Source organism: Canis aureus, chromosome 32, assembly GCF_053574225.1.
Source record: "Canis aureus isolate CA01 chromosome 32, VMU_Caureus_v.1.0, whole genome shotgun sequence".
Taxonomy (NCBI): domain Eukaryota; kingdom Metazoa; phylum Chordata; class Mammalia; order Carnivora; family Canidae; genus Canis; species Canis aureus.
This window is the reverse complement of record NC_135642.1, coordinates 11,201,563-11,227,342: the sequence shown is the minus strand read 5'-3', so window position 1 is coordinate 11,227,342 and position 25,780 is coordinate 11,201,563. Positions and strand designations below refer to the sequence as shown.

Below are 25,780 nucleotides of genomic sequence, written 5' to 3'. Positions count from 1 at the left end.
TAAATAATTAAAAAAAAAAAAAGAAATAAAATGGTCTTATGCTCTTGGCATAACTATAAGAGTGAGTCCTCAGGAAAGCTTGCCTTGAAGTACCACATTGCTTAAGAGTATGATAGTACAAATAGTTTTATTCTCCAGTATTATGAAACAGTATAAAAATATCCAGGCACTTTCTGAATTATAGAGGGAGCCAGAGGTATGCTTCTTTATAGGAAGAATGACACTGTAACCCTCCTAAGCCCTCTGAGGTCCCTAAGTATACCACCCCCACAACTACCCAGGTGATATCCTACAAACAGTTAGATTGTGGTCTATAGAAGAGTTTCTACATATGAAAAAAAAATCAGTTTTGGAATAAGAGTTGCCACCAGAAGAACCGGGAGTTCAGGTCTGAATGAAGTTCCTTGAGGTCAGAACTGTTTCTCTGTTTGCTCATGAAGTATTCCTGAGTACCTGGAAGAGTGCCTGGCAAATTGTAGATGTTCAACATATGTTGTTAGGTGATTGCATTAATGAAGATTCCAGCACATGGACTCATAATGTTACTTTACCCTGTCTTATCTGTGTTTCTTTACTCTAGTCCTTCATCTGTCTTTGTCTCCCACACTCTTCCAGAGGGAAGTGGAACCCAGGGTGCTTCAGCCTGTTGTGCAGTTACATTTCCATATGCATACATGCTGCTGAAGGAATGCAGTTGTCAGGAACTTGTCTCCCTGGGTTGGATTCCTTCCCTCTTTCCATCTCGTTCTCCCTCCCACAAAGATACTCTGAGGCCCTGCTGTGTGGGCTGAGCACTGGAGATTCACTATGAACAAAGCTGACATGGTCCCTGTCCTCAGACAATTTACTGGCTAAATTATATATAGAGCTAGTGTGTTGACAGAAATGTAGAGAGTGTTATAGGAGCATACAAGAAGGGGACCCAACTTATTCTTTGAGGTCCTTGAACATTTGAACTTTAAGATGGGACCTAAGGAATGCTGACTAGAGTCTGAAAAAAGGAAGCCCTCATGCACTGTTGGTGGAGATGCAAACTGGTGCAGCAACTGTGGAAAACAGTATGGAGGTTCCTTAAGAAATTAGAAATAGAACTGTCACGTGATCCAGCAATCCCACTTCTGGGCATATGTTCAAAGGGAACAAAATCATTATCTGTAAGAGATTTCTATTTTTCCATGTTCATTGCAGCATTATTCACAATAGCCAAGGTACGGAAACAATCTAATTATCTATCAGTGTACAAGTGTGATATATACGTGTGAGAGATCTATATCTATATAACATCTATATATCTGTATATCTATATATCCATATAGAAATATATATCTCTATACACACATACACAGACATAGGTGTACTATTCACCCTTAAGAAAGAAGGAAATCCTGCCATTTGCAACAATATGGGTGAATCTGGAAGGCTTTATGCTAAGTTAATGAGCCATAAAGAGAAAGATAAATACTTCATGATATCACTTACATGTGAAATCTATATATATATAAAGAAAGTTGAACTCAGAAACCAGAATAGAATGGAGGTTGCCAGAAGTCGAGGCCGGGGAAACAGGGAGAGGTTGATAAAAGGGTACAAACTTTCAGTTATAAGATGAATAAGGTCAGAGGATCTAATGTATAACGTGGTGACTATAGCTGATAAGATTATGTTGTATAATTGAAATTTGGTAAGAAATAGCACTTAAATGTTCTCACACACACAAAAAGTTAATATGTAAAGTGATGGCTGTGCTTAACTTGATTACAGGAATCCTTTCATAATGTGTATCTATACCAAGTCAACATGTTGTATATTTTAAATATATTACAATTTTATTTGTCAGTTATATCTCAGTAAAGCTCGGGGGGCAGAGAAGGAAGAGTAGGAGTTCTTAAAGTATAGCCTGGGATCACCGGAAGTCCCTGCTAAAGACCCTGTTAATGGGTTCAGGAATCAAATCTACGTTCAGAATAATACTAAGAAATAATTAGCTGTTTTCATTTGCACTCTTTTAAAAGTGTACAGTGGAGTTTTCCAGAGGCTACATGATGTATGATGTTACAATATTGGGATGTAGAAGTAGATATAATGGAATCCATCTGTTTTCTATTAAGCCAGACATTAAAGAGATTTGCAAAAATGTAAAACAGTGCCATTCTTCTTACTAATATATTTTTGGTTTGGGAAAATGTAGTTATTTTTCATAAAATATTTATGTTAAAATGTAATCAGTTTACTATGTTATTTTTTAGATGAATTCAATATTTAAAAATTTCCTGGTTTTAATTTGTAACATGTAAATATCCATCCATACATAGAATCCATATTTTAAAAAAAAGCTCTCTGGAATTCTTAATAACTTTTAAGAGTGTAGAGGAATCCTGAGTCCAAAAAGTTTGGAAATTGCTGAGCTAAGTAAAGAGGAGGATGAAATGTTTCATGTTGAAGAAGCAGCATGTGGAAAAGCCCTGACTTAGGACACACCTTACAGTTTTGAGGGAATTGAAGAAATGCAGTGTGGTTGGAGCATAGATAATAGTGAGGAGAGGGTCACTGGGTAAGCAGTGCCGAATTGGGGGCAAGACTTCATCTCAACTCAGTGGGTGGTCCCTGAAGGAGTTTAAGCAGGCCAGAATTGTTCAGATGTATATTGAAGGAAAGAAAGAGGGAGAGAAAAAAATGAAGGAGGGAAGGAAGGGAGGCAAGGAAGGTCAAGTGAAGAGACTTTGAGGGAAAACTTGGTAAGCCCTGAGTTGAGGGCCGTAGGATTGGATAGAAGAGGATGGATTTCAATGATACCAAAGAAGAGGAATCTAGCAAACTTGATGTTTGGATATCAACGGAGAGAAGTTATTGCCTATGAGTTCTCTTATGTCTTTTCAGTCACACAGTTTTATCTTATTATTTTATTATTTATTTTTGTATTGAGTGGTTACTGATGTCACCTCAGGGTACAACCTAGTGATGTGACATTTGTATATATTGTGAAATGTTCACCACAATAAGTCTAGTTACCATCCCTCACTATACAAAATTAATACAGTGTTACTGACTGTATTCCCCATGCTGTACATTATATCCCCATTTATTTATCTTAAAACTGGAAGTTTGTAGTTCTTAATCCCCATCACCCATTTTGCACTCCCCCATACCCACTCAATTCCACCCTCTCCTCTGGAAACCACCAGTCTACTCTCCATATTTTGGAGTTTGGGTTTTCTTTTGTTTTTTGGATTACACATATTAAGTGAAATAATGCAATATTTGTCTTTCTTTGACTGATTTCACTTAGTGGTCATCCTCAGTGTCCATCTAAGTTGTCACAAATGGTACAAATGGTAACATTTTATTCTTTCTCATGGATGAACAGTACTCCATTGTGTATATATACACCACATCTTCTCTATCCATTCATCCATTAATGGGCGCTTAGGTTGTTTCCATATCTTGGCTATTTTAAATAATGCTGCATTGAACAGAGGAATGAATATATCTTTTTGAATTAGTGTTTTCATTTCTTCAGTAGTAAATTGCTACTCAGCTTGATTTTAAATCTTGGCACTATCCTACTAGTTCTGTGACCATGGGCAAATTTTTTAACCCCCTTAAGATATAATTTTCTCATCAGGAAAAAAAATAGGGTTAAGAACCATGTCTCATGTGGTAGTTGAAATGATAAAAAAAAAAAGCAAACATACCTCATATGTAACTAGAATATCATAATTATTTAATAATTATTAGTTTCCCCTTATTGTCTCTTTAAATTCATTTTCTTCCTAAGCATTTTTAAATGGCACATGTAGCTGGCACAGCTCCTCAGGTAACATGAAATTCTTGGGAAGGGAGGGTTTATACAATTTTCAAAATGATCCTCCTGTGATTCCTATGTACACTTTCCTCAAATGCATGTCAGCATATTTCTCTCTCTCTCACTCTCTCTCTCTCTCTCTCTCTAGAGCACTACTCCATCATTTAGATTCAGATCTTATCCTGTTTGCTCTCTTTTAACTTGAAGCTCTGTCCTGTTTCTCTGTTCCATAGTCTGATTCTGCTACTATATTCAGTCCCTTTTGTCTGTATTTCCAAGTCTTAAGCTGGTCTCATTCCATGCCTTGTCATGCTCCTAACTTTGCAGAATTCTCTTCCCTAGAACTACCATCTATAGACAAAATAATTTAGAAGGAGAGTTAAGACATCCTTTAAATGATTATAAATGAAACCTGGTAGCCCTTAGGGAAAATCCCATGATTGGGACTGGGCTACCTTCTGTCATTGTTTCTATTATCTTTTGAAAGGCTGTTCTCAAATGCCTTGACATGAGAATTTAGGTGGTATTCCATTGAAGGGTGTGATGGGGGTGGGGGGAGGCGTGGGGAAGAGACAGTGAGCTCCAGGGTCATAGGACCATGAGAATGCTTTGCATTTTGTCAAGTGGCCCTTATAACAGAGAAGCAGAGCCCAGAAGGTGAGCAGAGGAGAGCATGAGTCTGGCAGTCTGCCCGGAGACAATGAGCTTTGTCTGCACGCAGATTCCCAGCGCATAGATGGTACACATTTGAATAGAGCCCATTGTTTATCACTTGGGTGGAAAACAGAGGAAGTAGGCCAATGAGTCAGGCACCCACTTGTTTTAAAAGGAATTTTTCTAATGTTTTCAAAGAAATATAAGCAAAGCCAGAAATTCAAGAGAAGATGGAGGGGACAAGGACAAATAAGGTCTCCTTGATGCTGATGATGTTCTTCAGTCTTTGCTGAGAGCCTATCATCCCTGGGCTGTGGGTTCCAACCCTGAACCTAAATCCAGTAGAAAAGCCAATTCTGTACTGGGGAGGGATTCTGACTAAGATCTAGTTTGAAGTAACTTGGAGTAATTGATCTTCTCCCTTTCTCCATTTAAAGGACATTTGCTCTAAATGTCTTCCTCTTCATTACAGCTGAGGAGCAGAAAGAGGTATTACATCATATATAATTTTCTTTAAGTATAGTAACTGTCAAGCAAATGACATAAACTTAGAATCTTATCCTGGTTCTGCTCTGTTACTTTATTTCCTGATCTGTGGATGCTCACACTGACATTCCATTTTCTAATGGGTCAGTGTTTGTTATAGGAATGGTCTTTCCATTGTGTCATTTCAGTTGGGAAAAATGTGTGATAGTAATATAAATGCCACTGAAAAGAAGGAAATGACTGGGTGTCCATGGCAAAAACTCAACTATGTTTTGCTGAAAGCTCCAGATTGCAATTCAAATTGATTCATTTTCTTTTTTTATTTTCAGTAACTTTTTTTTTTCAAATTTGGTTACAAAGGAATAAAATTCAGAAATTACAGAAAGATCCTAAGGAAGAAAATAAAAACAGCCTGTAATCTGACCTACAGAGACAACCTAATGTGCTGCTATATCTTTTAGTGTTCTGTAATTAAAATTTTCTACTGTTCAGTAACCTGCCTTTATCATCTATAATTTGTAATATAATTTTTATGTCGCTATATATTATGTTCTTCCTCAACATAATTTCAAAGACACCAAAACATTTTTAAGTAGTTCTCTTTTTTGGACATTAAGATTAGTTTCAATTTTCACTATTAAAATACTTCTTACTCAAGTTTTGTATTGAGCATTTATTCATTTGTTATTCACCAAATATTCCTTGTGCACTTACCATGTTCAAATCATGAAACTAGGCATTGTTTTTAGGGGACAAAAAGATAAATTAAGATACAAATAGTACTTTCCTTCAAGGAACTGACTGAAAAGGGCTAATGTCTCCATAATGATAGTAACTTTAAGAAGGGCCTCTTTTTTGTCTGTGAGTTTCATGTTCCTTTGTATTCTCTTAAATCTGGTTCATGAAACCAACTCCTGGGGCTGGGTTTAGTACATCTTCTTTCTTTTTGAAAGTATTGTGTAAGAGCCCAATAAAATTATACGGGGTTGATTTGTTAGAGATTTTGTTAACTCATACGCTAAATGTATGTTATATGTTAGGAAATATCAAAATAGTCTTACAGTGATTATAGTCGGTATGCTTTTGTAACATTAAGTACAAAGCACACAGAGAAATAGCTGAAATTTAATTCTTTTATAATCAGCAGCTTAATCCTATTTAGCTCAGAAACTCAAGATTGCACAATATAACTGAGATTGTGGTTTGACAGTAGGATAGTTGAGTTTCCAACTCAAGTGGTGGTTTTAGGTGGTTTAGCCCCTGTAATTGAATTGTAATTAAATTTGTTATTTAGCAGTAAAAAATTATTAGTTAAATAACTAGTGGGTTATTATTATAATCATGATACAATGGTTGTAACAACTCAGATTGTATATGCCTTACAGCTAGTGGTTTGATCACATAATAACCATCAACCAAGGGCATACATTTTTAAAAAATGTAAACAAAGCAAGAGTAAATTTTATGAAACTCTTAACTAAAACTCCAAATAATAAAAGAACACGGTATATCATCAAGAGAATAAAGTCCATAATATATGCATTTTTTTTTTTACTGAAGCTTCTTATAATTTATAACAAACTAATACACAGTAGTTCAACAAATGACATAATAGAAATATATTTAGGCTGGTGTTAGGTACAGAGGAGGGTCACCTTAACCCTGCCTGGGCAATACAGGAAGTTTTTCCTATTGGAAGTGGTGATTGTCAAGGAAATGGAAGAGGTAACTTACCTTGTGTTTACAGACCCAAGGAAAATCATTTTTCCTGTTACTATGCATGAAAAAAATTGGGGAATATAAGACAATTGTGATGAGCTAAGAGGAGGGGAATAGAAGATGGACAAGGAAACAGGATTTTGTTTCCTCTCCTATTCCCAAGTCTTAGGATGATCATCTTAGAGAAGAATGTTCTTGTCAAGACCTTGCCTCAAAAAATTCCCCTGGGAATGAAAGGAGCCTCAATTACAGGGGCTAAGGATGGCATTTTATGAAAAGCTTTACATGTAAGTTAAGTTTAATGGAAGATACCCCTACTGGGGGGTCTAAACCACAGGCATCTGAGACAACCTTAGATAAGGGATGAGTGCAAATAATTATATTGCCTAGAATTCACAACGTAGAAAAGGCTAAAAAAATTCATTACTGATGCTTTTTCTTGAATTTATAAAATCAGTAATAACTGTTCCTATCCATGTTATCCAGCCAATATGATGACAAATGAAATGTTGTTCTGAATAAGATCTTTTTGTAGAAAGAACATTGCACGAAAATATAGAAATTGAATTATTTCTTCTTCAGATGTCTTTGTGCCCTGCAAAACATGGAGGGCTATAGATCACTTAGTGTTCTTTTGGGCCTTTTGTGCTTGCAGTGAGTGAACCTGCTGGAACATATGGAGTTGAAGTGATTGCAGGGAAAGCATAAGTTCCTTTTGGACAATCCTACCTCTATTAACTTCATGAGTGATTCCTAGGAATTAAGAGGAACACAGGATTTAGCCTAATGCCAAGCAAAAGGCCCATCCATATGAGCATAAAAAGAGACAAAGCATTCAATAATATAACTGAGCTACATATCACTCATTCTTATTATGCTATCACTTCACAAGTGATTACAAAAGTAATCTTTTCACTGTCCGATGATCCTGTCCATCAGAAATTATATTAATGGCCGTGCCAACCCACATGTTTGCCTTTATCTTATGTTATCATTGATGATGTTGCAGAAATCAGGATGTTTTTCTCCGCTCTGAGGTGTCCTGTTGAGCAGGTTTTAGTATGATCAAGGAAGTATCTTTGTCCTCACTCTCACTGTTCTGGCTGCTTTGGCACCCCTCCGGGTACATGCTGAATGAGATCATATATTTAGTAGGGTGATGTCTTACCTAAGAGAGCTGAGACAAATAGAGACACTTCTATATCCGCCATTCAGAAACAAAAGCTACAGGGAAGAGATTTTAGGATATAATGTAATATGTTGGGATTTAGAAGGAGAAAGACCTGGGCTTAGTCATTGTGTGATCTTGAGGAAGTTTTTCATCTCTTCTGAGTTATATAATTGCCATGAAGTTTGCTTGGGATAATGCATGACAGAGTCTCAGCTCAATAAATGTCAATTCATTTCACTTTCTTCTTGCCATTCAGTTTCAGGAAAACTTGCTATGTGGTTTAAGAGCTCAAAAAAATTATAAATGCCTATGTCTCGTGGAGCAAGAAACTTTGCATCATTATTTTACCCTTAGCTCAGAGTTTATCTTGCCCTTCTTTTTCAGGGCTAGTGATCACAGGAACTTCAACAGTAAAGGGGATACTTCAAAGCCTGAGGTAATGAGATGGATATTTGGAGAAGCAAGCTGGAATGAAGCTTTAGATTATTCACGTTGGGCATTTGCATACTGTCTGAAACCGACTTAGCCAATTTTAACTGTTGTTTAAATCTTTTTTGGAATTTTTCACTTGAAAGTTTTTACATGAACATTTGGAAACCTTTTTTTGTGGGTGGAAGTGATAGGTGTGATACTCCTTCTCTGTTCTGTCCACACAATGGCATTCAGATAAATGAAGTTACACTTTCAAATAGTATTCCATCTAACTGCCTACAGCAAGTGGAAAGGATGTAAGGTTTTGGAATTCAAGTTACAAATCAAGCAGACACATAATTTCATTCTCAAGAAGAAAAATGCCTGTCTATGTGAATGAAAATCTCAGCTGAGCTTTTGGGTATTCCTCCCCGCCCCCAAACAGCTTTACAAGCATGTTCTTTGTTTTTGTTTGTTTCCTCCTCTGTTTCATAATGGCTTCTATGAAGGACTCAGGAGATTCCCTCCTTGGTCTCCTGAGACAGTGCGACCAGGCACCCACCTGGTGCCTCTGGTCTTGAAGATCCCATTGATGACCATGGAGTGCAGTAGTGACCTCTTTCTTAGTTTCTTCTGGCCAGCACAGACATTTTTCAGAGGGAGAGCAGGGCCCTTTCCAAGTCTGATCTCAACTGTGGCTGTGTCCAGATTGTGTCACAGGCTGTGTCCACATTGTGGTTTCAGGCACTTGCATTTACCAACTTGGTTTTGGCTGGAGAACGAAGAGTTCCTATCATGAATATACCCAATTGCCTCATGATCCAAAGATGAAAGAAAGCAGATATGCACAATCTACTCCATATTCACCCAACCTTTATTTCACTACATCTGGCTCTACTTAGGAACAGGAGAAATTCAATTTTAGCTCTTTAGTTCTTTGAGGCACATTATTTCTTTACAAACTCATAGATATTTAATGGAACTTTATGAGACTAGCTTTGTTCATCATTTTATTTTATTTTTTTAATAATAAATTTATTTTTTATTGGCGTTCAATTTGCCAACATACAGAATAACACCCAGTGCTCATCCCATCAAGTGCCCCCCTCAGTGCCCGTCACCATTCACCCCCACCCCCCGCCCTCCTCCCCTTCCACCACCACTAGTTTGTTTCCCAGAGTTAGGAGTCTTTATGTTCTGTCTCCCTTTCTGATATTTCCTACCCATTTCTTCTCCCTTCCCTTCTATTCCCTTTCACTATTATTTATATTCCCCAAATGAATGTATGGGGAATTCTTATATGTTTCACAAATTCTTATATGTTTCAGGTGCTATGCTAGGTCTTCTTGTGAATTATGGAATTCAATCCTCACAAAGGCCTAGTGAAGTAGGTGATTTATTTTCCCCAATTTTCAGATGACGAAAGAGAGATCTAATGACCCATTCAAGGTCACAGAAGAAATAAGTGTTCACTAGATTTTGAACCAGGCAGTCTCCTTTCAACTTAATGCCTATCTAAGAGCAAATGCAGCTCAACGTCATTAATAGGGAAATACAAATCAAAACCACAAGGAAGTACCACTTGATATCCATTAAGATAGCTCTTATAAAAAAATACAGAAAATAACAAGCATTGATTAGGATGTAGGGAAATTGGAACCTTGTAGGCATTGCTGGTGGGATTATGAAAATTGTATAGCTGCTGTGGAAAATCATATGGAAGCTCCTTAAAAAGTTAAACAGAATTACCATTTGATCGAATTTCATTAAATTATATGAGATTTTTAACCTTTTACTATAAAATAGGCTTTGTATTGTATGATTTTGCCCAACTGTAGGCTAATGTAAGTGTTTTGAGCATGTTTAAGGTAGACTAGTCAAAGCTGTAGTGTTTGGTAGGTTAGGTATATTAAATACCTTTTTGACTTATGTTACTTTGCAATGGGCTTATCAGGACTTAAATTCATCGTAAGTTAGGGAAGATATATATTCAAAAGAATTGAAAGCAAGGACTATATTTATCCACCCATATTTACAGTAGCTTACTTATAATAGCCAATAGGTAGAAACAACCCAGTATCTATCAACAAAGGAACTGATGAACAAATATAAACAATATATGTAAGAAATGTAAATGAACTTGTAAAACAAATTCTACAGACATACAATGAAATATTATTCAGCTTTAAAAAGAAATGAAATTCTGGCACATGCTACAACATGGATGAAACCTGAGGACATCGTTATGCTCAGAAAAATAAGCCAGACAAAAAAAGATAAGCATTGGGATGCTGGGTAGCTCAGCGGTTGAGCATCTGCCTTCGGCTGAGGGCATGATCCTGGAGACCAGGATCGAGTCCCACATCGGGCTCCCTGCAGGGAGCCTGCTTCTCCCTCTGCCTGTGTCTCTGCCTCTCTCTGTGTGTCTCTCATGAATAAATAAAAATCTTGAAAAAAAGAGATAAATATTGTGTGATTCCACTTGTATGAGGGTTCTTGAATAATCAGATTCATAGAGACAGAAGATAGCATGGTTTCCAGGTACTGAGGGCAGAGGGCAATGCAACATTAGTGTTTAACAAGTATAGAGTCTAAGTTTCAGAAGATGAGACGTTGTGGAGATGGATGGTGGTGATGGTCGCACAACAATGCGAATGTACTTAATGCTGCTGAACTGTACACTGAAAAATGGTATGGTAAATTTTATGCGATGTATATTTTACCACAATAAAAATAATTACTAGAAGACAATGAAACTTAAATTAAAAAAAAAAAAGTGAATAATGACCAGAGTGTCTTCAAATAATGGATTCAACTAGTTTTAACTTAAATTGGTTAAATCTGTTTAAGTGATGAGTAACAATTACCTTGTGGGAAGTAGTCCTTCTCTCTTTTCAATGCTTTGGTCATATTCTTCTGGGGCCTTTTAGGAGACAGACAAGGCAAGGTTCCCATTTTTATGCCTTCAGTATTAGTTTTGCTTCCTTATCCTATCCCTTCCCTTTACTTTCCACATCTCCATGAGAGGAATTATATGCTTTTAATCTTCATTGGTCTGGAGAAGGTGAAATTTTATTTTTCCTCTTCTTGCTCTATCAACTTCCCATGGAATTAGCAGCAGCCTATGTGAGAAAGATGACAATTTAGTTTTTGTTCGCCCACTGTTGAGTTGATACCACCACATCTTCCTTCCACTCATTCAAGGAGAGTCTCCAGCCCTGGAGTCTGACAGCTGGCATGTGGTTAAGGACAACCAAACACAAGGCCCACACAACACAGGTTTTAGCCTTAGCCTTCTACATTAAAAAAATATGTATATATATTCATTTGATGGAGAGAGCACAAGCAGGGGGAGCAGCAGAGAGGGAGATGCAGACTCCCTGCTGAGCAGGAAGCCCAATGCCAAGCTAGATCCCAAGACTTTGAGATCATGACCCAAGCCAAAGGCAGACATTTGACTGACTGAGCTGCCCAGGCACCCATCCTTTTTTTTTTTTTTTTTTTAAATGTGAGCCCTTGCCTATAAAATACCTAATTAAAAGTAATGCTTAATGTGGGGGAAAAAGCTTCTGCCATGGTCCTCAAATGGGCCATGGCTTTTTTGTTTTAGCTTTTTGGTATTTCTTGTTTTTTTGGTGGGTCTCTGACTAGATCCTAGCAAACTGTCTCCAAAACTAACAATGAAATCTGGGACATTGAACCACTGTATATGTCCTGTTTCTACTTGGTTCAGTTTTTAGAAAGCTATAATAAGTATATGAACATTTTCAATTTATTTTTAGATATGTATTCATTTTGAGAGGAATTTGGATGTTTTTAATCTCCCTAACTAGGTAATGTCCAATATTTACTTAGACATAAAAATTATTCATTTCTTTTTTTTTTAAATTATTCATTTCTTTGGAAAAATATAAACAATTTCAGTGTTACTTTGTATTAAGTCCATTGCTTCAGTCTGCATTTGTGTGACCTTGCTTTACTGATAAACATTTGGAAGAATCATGCCATAGGTTTTTTTCATCTCATTGGAATTCATCATTGTCAGGGAATTTATCAACCATGAAAAATTGATGACTAAGAGCATGTGTGACTTTTTAAGGAGCGCAGATTAATTGAAGAAGTGAATTAGCTATATGTATATGTCAAATAAGCAGAGAACCATAAAACTCGTATGATGTAAATAAAGATAAGTACTTGGTGAAAAGTTAGATTGTATTTTTTTAAAAAGGCAGACATGGCCCACTGTAGAAGGTGAAAACTTATCTTGTGATGTCTGTCCCATCTAGATATTCTTTGGCCTAGGCATGAATCTGTTAGACTTTCAGATCTGCATTGGTTGAGATATCTTTGACCACTCCAATAGCACATCTAGAGTTGTGCCTCTTTCCCTCACAAATTCAATGGAAGAAAATACTAACTGCACTTTTGAGTAGTGAGTAGTTTCTGCTCTCAGCCTGGATGTTACAACCTTCTCTCCCCCATGACTGATTAAGGAATAATCTGCCTCTGTCACTTTGCTCTTTCTTTTGTACTCCGTGTCCAAAATTCCACTCCTATTTCTACTTTCTATCCTTTGCTTTGCTTTCACTCCCAGGCACATCTTCTTCAAGTTCAATGGTAGAAGAATAATGGAAGATCCAGTTATTAGGTGTATTCCCCGGAGACCCCTGAAAGAACCCTACCTAGAGAACTTGGGGATGGAAGGCAACTGTACATACAAGGCTTAGGTCTGTATGGTTTAGTACAAAAAACATGAATTTCTTAGAGGATCCATCACCATGAGTAAGTTGTCTTCTCTAGGATTTCTGTTTTTAATCTACACAATGGGAGGAGTAAGTCTTTTCAGCAAATGGTGTTAGGAAAACTGGATAACTACATGCAGAAAAATGAAGTTGGATCCCTTTGTTATACCACTCACAGAAATTAACTCAAGACGGAATAAAGGCTTAACTCATCTGATATGAGAAGCCCTCCTTACCACTTCTGGTTTGGCACTGCCTGATTCAAATAGATTTTTGTTTAAATAAACTCTTAAAAATGTTTAATATGCCTCATTTTATCTTTTAATAGCTCTGGTGTCAGAAGAGGGAACTGAAGGAGATCCCCTGGTGGCCCCCTGAAGTGGTGAGCTTTTTTTTTTTTTTTAATTTATTTATTTATGATAGTCATCAGAGAGAGAGAGAGAGAGAGAGAGAGAGAGAGAGGCAGAGACACAGGCAGAGGGAGAAGCAGGCTCCATGCACCGGGAGCCTGATGTGGGATTCAATCCCGGGTCTCCAGGATCGCGCCCTGGGCCAAAGGCAGGCGCCAAACCGCTGCGCCACCCAGGGATCCCAAGTGGTGAGCTTCAAATCTAGAACATAAAAATCTTTTGATTTCCATCTTAGGTGAAGATATCCTCCCTGATATAAAGAAGAAAATTGAGGATAATGTAGCTGGATAACTTGGATAACTGGCAATCCAGTCCTTTGGGGAATTAAAAATTATACTTGCCTTATAAATTGGATCTTTATAAGAACAGAAATGCAGCTCTAGACATAGTTCAAAGCAGCCCACTTATTCCTTTTACCAATCCAAAATCTTGAGTTGTTAGAAACTATGCTGGTGTTTGGTCAAGTCCCTTAGTGTGTGTCTGTGGGGGTGTAAAAGGGCAGGGATGAAATCCTCTGTATCCTCTGAAAATCCTGCCATTTTCATGGCCCAAGGTGGAGGCCTACTTGAGAAAAGGGCTCAAAAGGGCCTCACTGAATAAGTTAGGATAAAGAGATAGTCTTTGCCACTCTTCCACTAGGTCCTGTCATTGTTTCAGAATCGACGCTGCCAAATTATCAGGCATCAAGACATCAGGGGAATTGGGAAGGAGCCATCTGTACTCCACGTATTGTTGCTCTGACTATTCACTTTCCCTGCCAATGTGACCTTTCAGCTCTAGCAGCTCTTTGTTACTCCTTGCCATGCTCAGCACACAGGAATGTTCAGTAAATCCCAGTGGCCACTGACTCAACCTCCTACAGACAACTGGAAGTCAGTTCTGGAATATTACCATGAAGTGGGGGTGAGGCCTGCACACCTGTCCCCAGCAGGGGAGTCTCTTTCAGCTCAGGGGAAAAACACTTCTGTCTCATCTATTTTTTTTTTTTCAAGCATATATGCTTTTTCCATCAAACTCTCTTCTCAATGTGCTTGGGCTTTTGAAGATACAATTCAGAGAATTTTTCGTGCAACTGTTATTTCTGCTCAAGTTGTATATCTCCTTGAGGCATTGAAACCCAGAGCTTCTTGAATTGACTAGGGGAAAGAGAAAAATTCAGAGAGAAAAACAAGAACGAATATCTTGGAATATTTTTCAGCCATACATACCAGTTGGCATGGAAAAGATGAATCTAGGTTTAGCAGTTCACCCCTGGACATGATAGAATATTTCTATCAGTTCTGTGGCTTCCATAATGCACTTAGGTGAGTGTAAAAGGAAACACACTAGGTGATTTGGAAGATCATTATTGTGGTTTTTCTTTTTGCCCAGTGTCACCTAACTGCAGTTCCTTTTGCCCAGTGTCACCTAACTGCAGTTCCTTATCTGTGAAATGAGTTGGATAGTTATCTCTTCCAGCAATTGTATTTTTAACTTACAATAGTAAGTGCTCTTCATAGCAGTAAATGTCCTAATAGTACATAAATTATCACATCAATTAGCACCCAACCAGTGCTGCTGCCTAAATATATCATCTAGAGGGGTTTATATATGATAGTACCATAACATACAATCATTTCAGTTAATTCAGAAAAAAAACCCATCATGTCAGTTACTAATGTGAAAGATTACCCTCTTCGATGGAATTTCTGATTCTTATTATGTAGTACAGATACTCTCTTCTCTGACATGAAAGGGACATGACCTCGCCTCTGGAAAGAGTAATTGATGTGTGCCCTCAGAGCTTCTCCCCCTTGTCTCCTGGAACCAATTTTCAGGATAACAGTAGTTTTCATCCTTTCAGAAGTATGATTTTTTTTTTTTAAAGAGCCACAATGTCTGTTAATACAATGACCCGCTTTTCCTTTTACCAAGTGGCCTGGCTAGTGGCTGAAAAATGATAATCAATAGGGTCTCCATTTGTAGTGGAAACGTATTGATGCTCATCTATCTTGTAGGTAAAAAGACAGAGGCACAAAAAGGTGCTTTGAAATACCTGTAGGAATACATGCCTGCAGACCTGTTGTCAGCCCTCTACAGACGTTTCCTTCACTACGATTTCTTTCCTCTCCTGTGATATGTAATGTGACAGTCTAAGAAGTCCTCTGTTGCACTCAAGATTTTATCCCTTTTACACTTCTTTCCCTTTCTCCAACTTGGCACTTGGTAATACCATTTTACCAAAGCTGTTTATAACATAGAAGATGAATGTCTTTCATGGATCTATTCCTAATTTCTCCCTCCTGAGTTGCATATGAATATTGGCATCTGATGGAATTCATTATAAGCAAATGGATGTCAGAGTCCCTTGCTGACTTTCTTTTCGTCTTTCCCCGCAGCTCCGTCAATCTGTGCAAATGTGTGTTTTGTGGAGTTATCTTACTCCAGACAAGATGTTCTTGGCTGAACTTCAGGACATCCTGATTCTGTTTACAGGTGAGGAAGGCCCAAAGTCTAGTGCCCTGGAGAGAATGGGGGGCACAGAGTTAATCATCATAGGACGTGTCAGACAAAAGCAAACAAGAAACTAGTTGGCTTCCTCTGGAGTTTGATGTCACAATCAGAATCAGACTTGTTGTTTCCTGATTTTAGCAGACACTGAAGCCAGGACAACTCTATATTATGTTTATTTCCATCTCCTGAATTACAATTGCTTCCTGCAAAAAACAATGACTACTGAAGAGATGGAATGTGTTCTTGGCCACATGTCATCTCCAATCTCTGCATACGTCTAAAATGGAAATGATTTTTCTTGAATGCTTTTCTGTCTCCAGAACTACCTCTCTCTAAATAGTTTCCTAAGGCTTTCATTGAACTGGAGGCCTTGTTTCCCAGGCTCTGAATAAGCACCTGTCATGGTTTTGTGGTCAGGGGAAGCCAGTGAGGGTCGAAATAATTTTTTAAATGAACACATAAAAGTTCGGATTCAAGAAACACAGTTTCTTTAAGACATAAATACAGTAAATAAGTTGTGTTCTGTGTTATTTTATATCAGAATTAGCTTTTCTTGAATTTAATAGCAGTCCATTTCCCTGAAAGTTACATTTAAATATAATTCTAAAAAATAAGCATTAAACTGCCATTTTATGATTTATCTACTTTTAATAATATCCGTCAACTCCAGCTATGAAAGACCATGAGTTTAGCTTATTTTCATGCCCTTTTCCTCCCTGCAGCCTCCTTCCAGTTGTATACTTTTGAAGGTATTCATATTAATTTCATCAAATAATTCAACATTTTATTAAATTTCATTAACGTATTAAATTAAATGTATTCCCTGAGCCATTTATATTCAGTACTATTTTTTAAATACCAGAATGTAGCAAGAAGTTAGCTCCATATACTTTCATCAATCTAGTGACACTTTTTAAAGAAGATTTTATTAATTTACTCATGAGAGACACAGAGAGAGAAGCAGAGACACAGGCAGCTCTCTAAGCTCTCTATTCTGTTCCATTGTTCTCTGTGCCAGTACCATATTCTTGATTACTACAGTTTTGCACTATATCTTGAAATCTGAAATTGGAACAGAATGGATACAAAAGATAAGACCCATCTATATGCCACTTTATTTATTTCTCTAAGATTGCCTTGGCTAGTCAGTCTTTTCGGTTCTATAGAAATTATAGTATTATTTGTTTTAGTTTTGTGAAAAATATTGTTAGTATTTTGATAGGGATTGCATTGAATCTGTAGATTGCTTTGGGTAATGTGGACATTTTAACAATATTAATTCTTCCAATCCATGAGCATGAAATATCTTTCCATTTCTTTGTGTCATCTTCATTTTCTTTCATCAGTGTTTTAAGATTTTCAGAGTATAAGTCTTTCACCTCTTTGGTTAAGTTTATAACTAGATTTTTTTTTTTTTGGTGTAATTCTGAATAGGATTGCTTTCTTAATTTCTCTTTCTGCCACTGTATTAATGTACAGAAGTGCTACCAATTTCTGTGTATTAATTTTGTGTCCTGCAATTTAGCTGAATTCATTTATTGCTTCTAAAGTTTTTTGGTAAACTCTAAGATTTTCTGTGTATAGAATGAAATCATCTGCAAATAGTCACAATTTAACTTCTTCCTTGCCAATATGGATGCCTCATTTCTTTCTCTTGTCTGATTGCTAAGGCAAGGACTTTTACCATGTTAAATTAAAAAATGGTGAGAATGAATATCCTTGTCTCCTGATCTTAGAGGAAAAGCTGAGTTTTATACCACTGAATATGTTAGCTGTGGGTTTTTCATGTATGGTCTTCATTATGTTGGGATATGTTTCCTCTAAACCCATTTTATTGAGAGTTTTTATCATGAATGGATGTTGAAAATTGTCAAATGTTTTTTTCTGCATCTATTGAGATGATTATATGACTTTTATACTATATATTTTTGATGTGGTATATCACATGGATTGTTTTGCAAATATTATCTTTGCACCCTCAGGATAAATCCCACTTGATTACAATGAATGGTCTTTCAAATGTATTGTTGTATGTGGTTTGTTAATATTTTTTTGAGGATTTTTGCATCTATGTTTCTCAGAGATATTGGCCTATTACTTTCTTTTCTTTATAATATCTTTGTCTGATTTTGGTATCAATGTAATACCGGGCTTATAGAATATATTTGGAAGCTTTTCTTTCTTTTCAATTTTTTGGCATAATTTGAGGAGGACAAGCATTAACCAACTCCTTTTTAAATATCTGATAGAATTTGCCTGTAAATCCATCTGATCCTAGACTTTTATATTTTGGTAGTGTTTTGATTACTGATTCAATTTCGTTACTTGTGAACAGTCTGTTCAGATTTTCTATTTCCTCCTGATTCAGTTTTGGAAGATTTTATATTTCTAGGAACTTATCCATTTCTTCTAGGTTGTCCAATTTGTTGGCATGTAAGTTTTCATAGTATTCTCTTATAATCCTTTGTGCTTCTCTGGTGTCAGTTGTTACTTCTCTCTCATTTCTAATTTTATTTACTTGGCTCCTTTCTCTTTTTTTTCCTTGATGAATCTGACTAAGAGTTTATCAATTTTGTTAATATTTTTAAATAGCTAGCTCTTAGTTTCATTGATTTCCCCCCTCCCCCCGCCACCTTCTGTTAAGTCTCTATGTCATTTACTTCTGATCTGATCTTTCTTATTTCCTTCCCTCTACTAAACTTTGGCTTTGTTTATTATTTTCCTAGTTCATTTAGGTGTAAGGTCATGTTATTTATTTTTTGAGGTGGGTTTGTATCACTGTGTATTTCCATTATAGAAATGCTTTTACTGTTTTGGACTATTGTATTTTCATTTTTGTTGTCTCCATATAGTTTTTAATTTCTTTTTTTGATTCCTTCATTGACCAATTGGGTTGTTTAGTATCGTTTTATTTAGCCTCCATGTGTTTCTGGTTTTTTTCAGTGTTGTTCTTATGATTTATTTCTAGTTTCATACCACTTTGGTCAGTAAAGATGCATGATATGATTTCAGTCTTAAATATTTTGAGGCTTGTTTTGTGGCCTAACGTGATCTATTCTGGAGAATGTTCCATATGCCCTTGAAAAGAATGAGTATTCTGTTGTTTTTGGTTGGAATATTGTGTGTATATTTGTTAGGTCCATCTGTCCAATGTGTTTTCAGAGACACTATTTCCTTGTTGATTTTCTGCCTAGATGATCTAACCATTGTTGTAAGTGGGGTGTTAAGATTCCCTACTATTATTGTATGACTACCAATTTCTCTCTTTATTTTTGTTGATATTTGCTTTATGTATTTAAGTACTCCAGTGTTAGATGTGTAGATATTTATAATTGCTATATGTTCTTGTTGGATTGATCCATTTAACATTACATAATGTCCTTGTCTCTTGTTACAGTCTTTGTTCTAAAGTCCATTTTGTCTGATATAAGTACTGTTACTGTGACTTTTTTTCTTCCTCACGCATGGTAAATGTTCTTTCATCCCTTCACTTTCAGTCTGTATGTTTCTAGGTCTGAGGTGAGTCTCTTGTAAGCAGCATACAGATGAGTCTTGTTTTTAATCCACTCTGTTACCCTGTGTATTTTGACTGGAGCATTTAGGCCATTAACATTTAATTACAGATTACCAATAAGTATGTACTTATTGCCATTCTATTTTTTTCTGGTTGTTTTGTAGTTCTTCTCTATTCCTTTCTTCTTCTCTTTCTTTCTTTCTTTGTGACTGATGAATTTCTGTAGTGTTATATTTGGATTTTTTTCTCTATATTTTTCATTTGTCCATTATAAGTTTTGGCTTTGTGGTTACTGTGAGTTTTGTATATAACTTCCTAAGAAAATAACAGTCTATATTAATTTGATGATGATTTAAGTTCAAACATGTCTTTTAAAAAACACATCTTTTTTTTACTTCATGTTTTATGTATATGCTGTCATAGTTTATCTTTTTAAAAAATATTTTATTTATTTATTTGAGAGGGAGAGAGGGAGAGAGCACAAGCAATGGGAGAGACAGAGGGAGAAGCAGGCTCCCAGGTAAGCAGGAAGCCCCAACATGGGGCTTGGTCTCAGGACCCTGGGATCATGACCTGAGTCAAAGGTCGATGCTTAACCAACTAACCAAGATGCCCCTTACATCTTTTTTATTAATAATTTTCTTATATCTACTTATGGCCATTTCTTTTCCACTTAGGGAAATCCCTTTAACATTTCTTGTAAGACTGGTTTATTGGTGATAAATTCCTTTATCTTTTGTTGTCTTGAAAACTATCTCTTTCTCAAATCTCAATGATATCTTGCTAGGTACAGTATCCTTGGTTGTAGGGTTTTTCCTTTTAGCACTTTGAATATATTATGCCATTCTCTTCTGGCCTGCAAAGTTTCTGCTGAAAAACCAGCTGATAGCCTTATAGGTTTTCCCTTGTAGGTAACTTTTTGCTTCATTCTTGCTGTTTTTACTTCATTTTATTTTACTTTTTGAGAAAGAGAGAGAGGCAGAGGGAGAAGAAGAGAGAAGAGGCAGGGGAAAGAGAGAGAGGCAGAGGGAGAAGAAGCAGGGTGTGGAGCCCAACGCCAGGCTCAATCTCACCAACCCAAGATCACGATATGAGTGGAAACCAACACTCAGATGCTCACCCAACTGAGCCACTCAGGTACCCTTGTCTTGCTGTTTTAAAAATTCTCTATCTTTAATTTCTTTGACATTTTAATTACTATGTGTTATGGTGTGGACCTCCTTGGGTTCATCTTGTTTGGAACTCTCTGTGCTTTTTGGACCTGGATATTTATTTCCTTCCCTAGGTTAGGGAAGTTTTTAGCTATTATTTCTACAAATAATTTTCCTACTCTTTTTCTTTCTTTTTTCATCTGGGACCCCTATAACATGAATGTTTGCTTGACATTGTCTAAGAGATCCCTTAACCTATGCTCATTTTTAAAAAATTCTTTTCTGTTTTTGCTGTTCATCTTGGTTGCTTTCCACTACCCTGTCTTCCAATCACTGATTTGTTTTCCTGCATCTGCTAATCTCGAGTCCCTCTAGTGTTTTTTTTTTTATATCATTCATTGTATTCTTATTGTCTTTTTCCAAAAATATTTTCTCTTTAAAGAGAAACCAGTCTCACTGATTTCTTTGGCTCTTTTCTACAGCCTTGTAAATCTCTTTATGATCATTACTTTAAATTCTTTATCAGGCATATTTCTTACATCTGTCACATTTAGTTCTTTTTCCGAGTTTTTTTTCCCCCTTTATTTGGAGCATATTCCTTTGTATCATCGTTTTACTTGACTTTCTGTGTATGCTCCAATGGTTTAGGCAGAACAGATACCTCTCCTAAACTTGAATGAATTGTCTTGTGTATGGTCAATCCCTGAGTACTGTGTGTGTGGAGTGACTTTTGCTAGCTGGTAGGAACTGTGACTGGGCACGTGGTGGGGGTCCTACAGCTTTCCACATAGTGGACACTCTGTCAGGAAAGCTAAAGCTGAAGTGGATGTAGGCCAGGGTGTTCCAGGGTTCTATGCATTGAGAATACCCTGGCAGGACAGCTGAGGCTGAAATGGGTATAATCCAGGGCATTCTCTGCAGGGAGTGCCTTGAAAGGGTGGCTGGAGCTAAGGTGGTATGAGGGCTAGGGGGTTCCTGAGTTTTCTCCACAGAGGGTACCCTGGCAAGACACCTGAAACTAAAGTAGGTATAAGCTGGGGGGACCTGGGCAATACACATAGTGGTTACCTTGGCAGGATTGGTGAAGCTGAAGTGGTTGTAAACTGGGATGTTCCAGGAATTTCTGCACAGAGTGCCCTGAAGGGGCAGCTGGAGTTGAGGTGGGGCACAGGCTGGGAGGTCCTGGGGCACTCCACACAGGAGGCACCCTGACACAGCCAGGATGGTCTCTGGGCTCTCTCTCTCTCTCTCTCTCTCTTTTTTAATTGTATTTATTTATTCATGAGAGACACAGAGCAAGCGAGCTAGCGAGAGAGAGAGATGTATAGACATGGGCAGAGGGAGAAGCAGGCTCCATGCAGGGAGCCCGACGTGGGACTCGATCCCGGGTCTCTAGGATCACACTCCGGGCTGCTGGTGGTGCTAAACTGCTGCGCCACCGGGGCTGCCCGGTCTCTGGGCTCTCTGCACAAAATGTGCCCTGGTGGGAGAGCTGACACTGAAATGATTGCAAGCCAGGTTGTCCAGGTCTCTCCATACTTTGTCCCAAAATGCTCAGTGCAGGGGTGCCCTGGCAAGGCAACTGGAGTTAGGCCAGTCTAGGCCTGAGTGTTTCAAGGTACTCTGTGCAGGATGCACCCTGGCAGGGTGGCTGGATCTGAAGCAGACCTCAGTTGAGAGGTTCTGGAGTACTTCACACCAGGGGTGCCCTAGCAAGCATGTGTAGTCAGTGGGCCTGAGTATTCTGGGGTGCTTTGCACATATGTCACCTTGGGTCAAAGGCTGGGGGTGTAGTGAGCTAATCAGGAGTATTCTGGTATATACTGTCCTGTGGCTGCTTTAGTAGGAGGGCTGGGGCTGATGTGGGCTAGGGACTCAGGGCTCACTTAAAACAACAGACTGGTTAGGGTGCCTGGGCTGTGCATAGCTCTGTGCTTTTAAGGTGGAGGGGGAGTGTCAACTTTTTCCATCAGTCTCTCTCACCCAGAGAGCATTTCAGCAGTTCTTCTACAATTTAGCAGACCCTAGGGCTGGCCTTTTATATATTAGTTGCCTTTTAAACCATGGCTTTTTTTCCGTGCCCTAGGATGGAGGGATCTGTTGCTGGTCCCTCAGTACTAGCCCTCTGTACTGCAGTTGGCTGCAGGAATGAGGGTTCCCTCTCTTGCCATCTGTCTTGCTGTTCTCATTTGCTCTTCCCTCTGTCTTTTGTTGTGCAGAAGCTGTTTAGTTGGCTGTCAGTTCTTCTTCAGGAGGAATTGTTATATAAATAGGTATAATTTGGTGTGGATGTGGAGGGGTGAGTTCAGGACCTTCTTGTGTTGCCCTTCTGGACTGAACTTCCTTATTGCTTTTCTTCTCTCTCTTTTCTTAAGATTTTATTTTATTTATTCATGAGAGACACAGAGAGAGGCAGAGACACAGGCAGAGGGAGAAGCAGGCTCCTCTCAGGGAGCCCGATGCAGGACTTTATCCCGGGACCCCAGGATCACAACCTGAGCCAAAGGCAGATGCTCAACCACCGAGTCACCCAGGTGCCCCCTTTATTACTTTTCTAATATAAGTATTTAAAAGCCACAAGTTTCTCTGTGAGCTTTGGCTTCATCACACAAAGTTTTCTATGTTGCATTTTCACTATAATTCAGTTTGAGTATTTTCTAGTTTGTCTTGTAATTTGTTCGTTGTCCTGTGTGTTCTGTAGAAATGCATTATTTTATTTTTCCCAAATATTTGGTGTTTGAGTAGCAATCTGTTGATACCAATTTCTAATTTAATTCAATTGTGGTTATTGAACATATGCAGCAAGATTTCAATTGTTTGAAAATTATTGAATGTAATATGTTTACAGAGCAGCTTATTTTTATCTTGGTGAATGTTACATATGTTCTTAAAAAGAATAGTATTCTTGGGGCACCTGGCTGGCTCAGTCCTTAAAGCATCCAGCTCTTGATTTTGGCTCAGGTCACCATCTATCTCAGAGTTATCAGATCAGGTGTCATATTGGGCTCTGCACTCAATGGGAAGTCTCCTTAAGATTCTCTCTCTCGTTTTGCCTCTGCCCTTCCCCCTTCCCTCTCTCTCTCTCTCTCTCTCAAAAAATAAATAAATAAATAAATAAATAAATAAATAAATAAATAAGAATATTCTGTCTTGTTGGTTGTAATATTCTGTGAATAACAATATCAATTCTGTCAATATCAATAGGTCAAGAAGATTGATGATATTGTTAACAGTTATATCCTTACGGAGTTTTTGGTCAATTTAATCGTCCATTGATAAATATGTGTTAAAATGTCCAAATGTAGTTGTGAATTTACCTGATTATCCCTTTGTGTTTCTTTTTTTTCATTTATTTTGAAGCTATCATTAGATGTACAAACATGTAAAATTGTTTCTTGGCTAATTAGCTGTTATTGTTATATTTCCTTCTTCATCCATGCCATCACTGCTTATCTGGAAGTTCTCTGCTTTGTCCATAGTAATTGTGCTTGCCTGGATATTTTTATCACTATATCCTCATTCATATGCTTATTGTTTGTATGTCATATTCTTTTCCATTCTTCTATTTTCAACCTTTGTCTTTATATGTAAAGTTAAGTCACCATAAATCTGTTTTTTAGTGTTTACTCTCAGATTTAACTGTGCATTCTTAACTTACTGCTTTCCACTTAGAGATAATATTGTAACACTTAAAAAAATGCAAGAAACTTTTAACAGTATAATTCCATCCTCTATCCTTTGGGTTACTGTTACCATATATTTTGCTTCTAAATACAGTATAAACTCAAAAGACTATGCTAACTTTGCTTTAATCAATTTTCTTTTAAAGAAATTAACAGAAGACAGAAGTCTTTTATATTTATAATTTCTGATGTTCTATCTTCCTATAACTTCTAATTTCCAAATGGAATAATTTATTTTCATACAAAAGAATATTTAGTGTTTTCATTTATTTATTTATTTATTTATTTATTTATTTATTTATTGGTAGTATAGATCTGAATCTAGCCTTGTACATGCACATCCCAGCCATCCGCCAAAAACCCTGGTTAGCTCTCATATAGACTTCTGGCAATCCCCTCACTGGTGCAGCTTCATTTTCATCAGTATTCTGCTCTTCAAATTCCAGCTTCTTCAACTGCCTTAAATTCAAACTCAGGCCCTTCAGCTCAGTAAGGTTACCATCTTGACTTAAATGGCATTTCCTTGAAGTGTGGTTTAGTGTATACCTCGAGTCCCAGAAAGCCAAGGAGTATTTGGGATTCACATATGTTTTTCTTCTCTTAAGAATCACTGTCTTCGGGGCAGCCCAGGTGGCTCAGCGGTTTAGTGCCACCTTCAGCCCAGGGTGTGGTCCTGGAGACCCCGGATCCAGTCCCACGTTGGGTTCCCTGCGTGGAGCCAAGCTTCTCCCACTGCCTGTGTCTCTGCCTCTCTCTCTCTCTGTCTCACATGAATAAATAAATAAAATCTTTAAAAAAAATCACTCTTTTCTAGTGCTTCTGATTCAATGCCTGAAAACTGTTGCTTCAGAATCCCCCCCCCCTCATTTTTATAATTATTTATGGGGAATGGGAAAGTTCAATACCAATTTTCATGGCCAAAAGTATTGTTGCCAGTCATTGTTTATTGAAGATTTTTTTAGGCCATTTGTCATTTGCTTACAGAAGCACTTTCTCTATCTAACCCAGTATAGTCTATGTCCTTTTACTTTATACTTAATGAAGAACTTTGCAACCTATTGCACTTTTTTTCAATGCAGTCCTAATTGTAACTCATCTTCCTAAGATGAGAAGAAATGATTAATTAAAAATGAACTGATAGGCTACATCTGTATAATTCCAACTCTATGACATTCTAGTAAAGGCAAAGCTATGGAGACAATGAAAACATGGGTGGTTGCCAGGAGTGATGGTGGAGAAATGAATAAGCAAAGCACAGAGGATTTCAGGGCAATGAAACTACCTTGATACTACCTTGATGGCTATATGTCATTATACATTTATCCAAACCCATAGAACATATAACACCAAGAATGAACCCTAAGGAAAACTATGGACTTTGGGTGATTATGATATATTACTGTGGATTCATCCTTGGTAAAAAGTGTACCATTCTGGGGCATGATGTTGGTAATGAGGGAGGCTGTGCATATGTGTGGGTAGGAGACATATGGGAAATCTTTGTACCTCCCTCTCAGTTTTGTTGTAAACCTAAAACTGGTCTA

At 37.5% G+C, this 25,780-nt stretch overlaps 1 protein-coding gene across 1 annotated transcript in view; it reads left to right on the top strand.

The window, feature by feature from the left end:
* The window catches only part of LOC144302848 (uncharacterized), a 308,111-nt gene that overhangs the window by 29,263 nt on the left and 253,068 nt on the right, over window positions 1–25,780 (top strand). Inside the window, exons 4-5 of the mRNA XM_077880411.1 lie at window positions 13,314–13,367; window positions 15,774–15,870. Coding sequence (XP_077736537.1) covers window positions 13,314–13,367; window positions 15,774–15,870 — 151 coding nt within the window. The remainder of the gene's footprint in view (window positions 1–13,313; window positions 13,368–15,773; window positions 15,871–25,780) is intronic.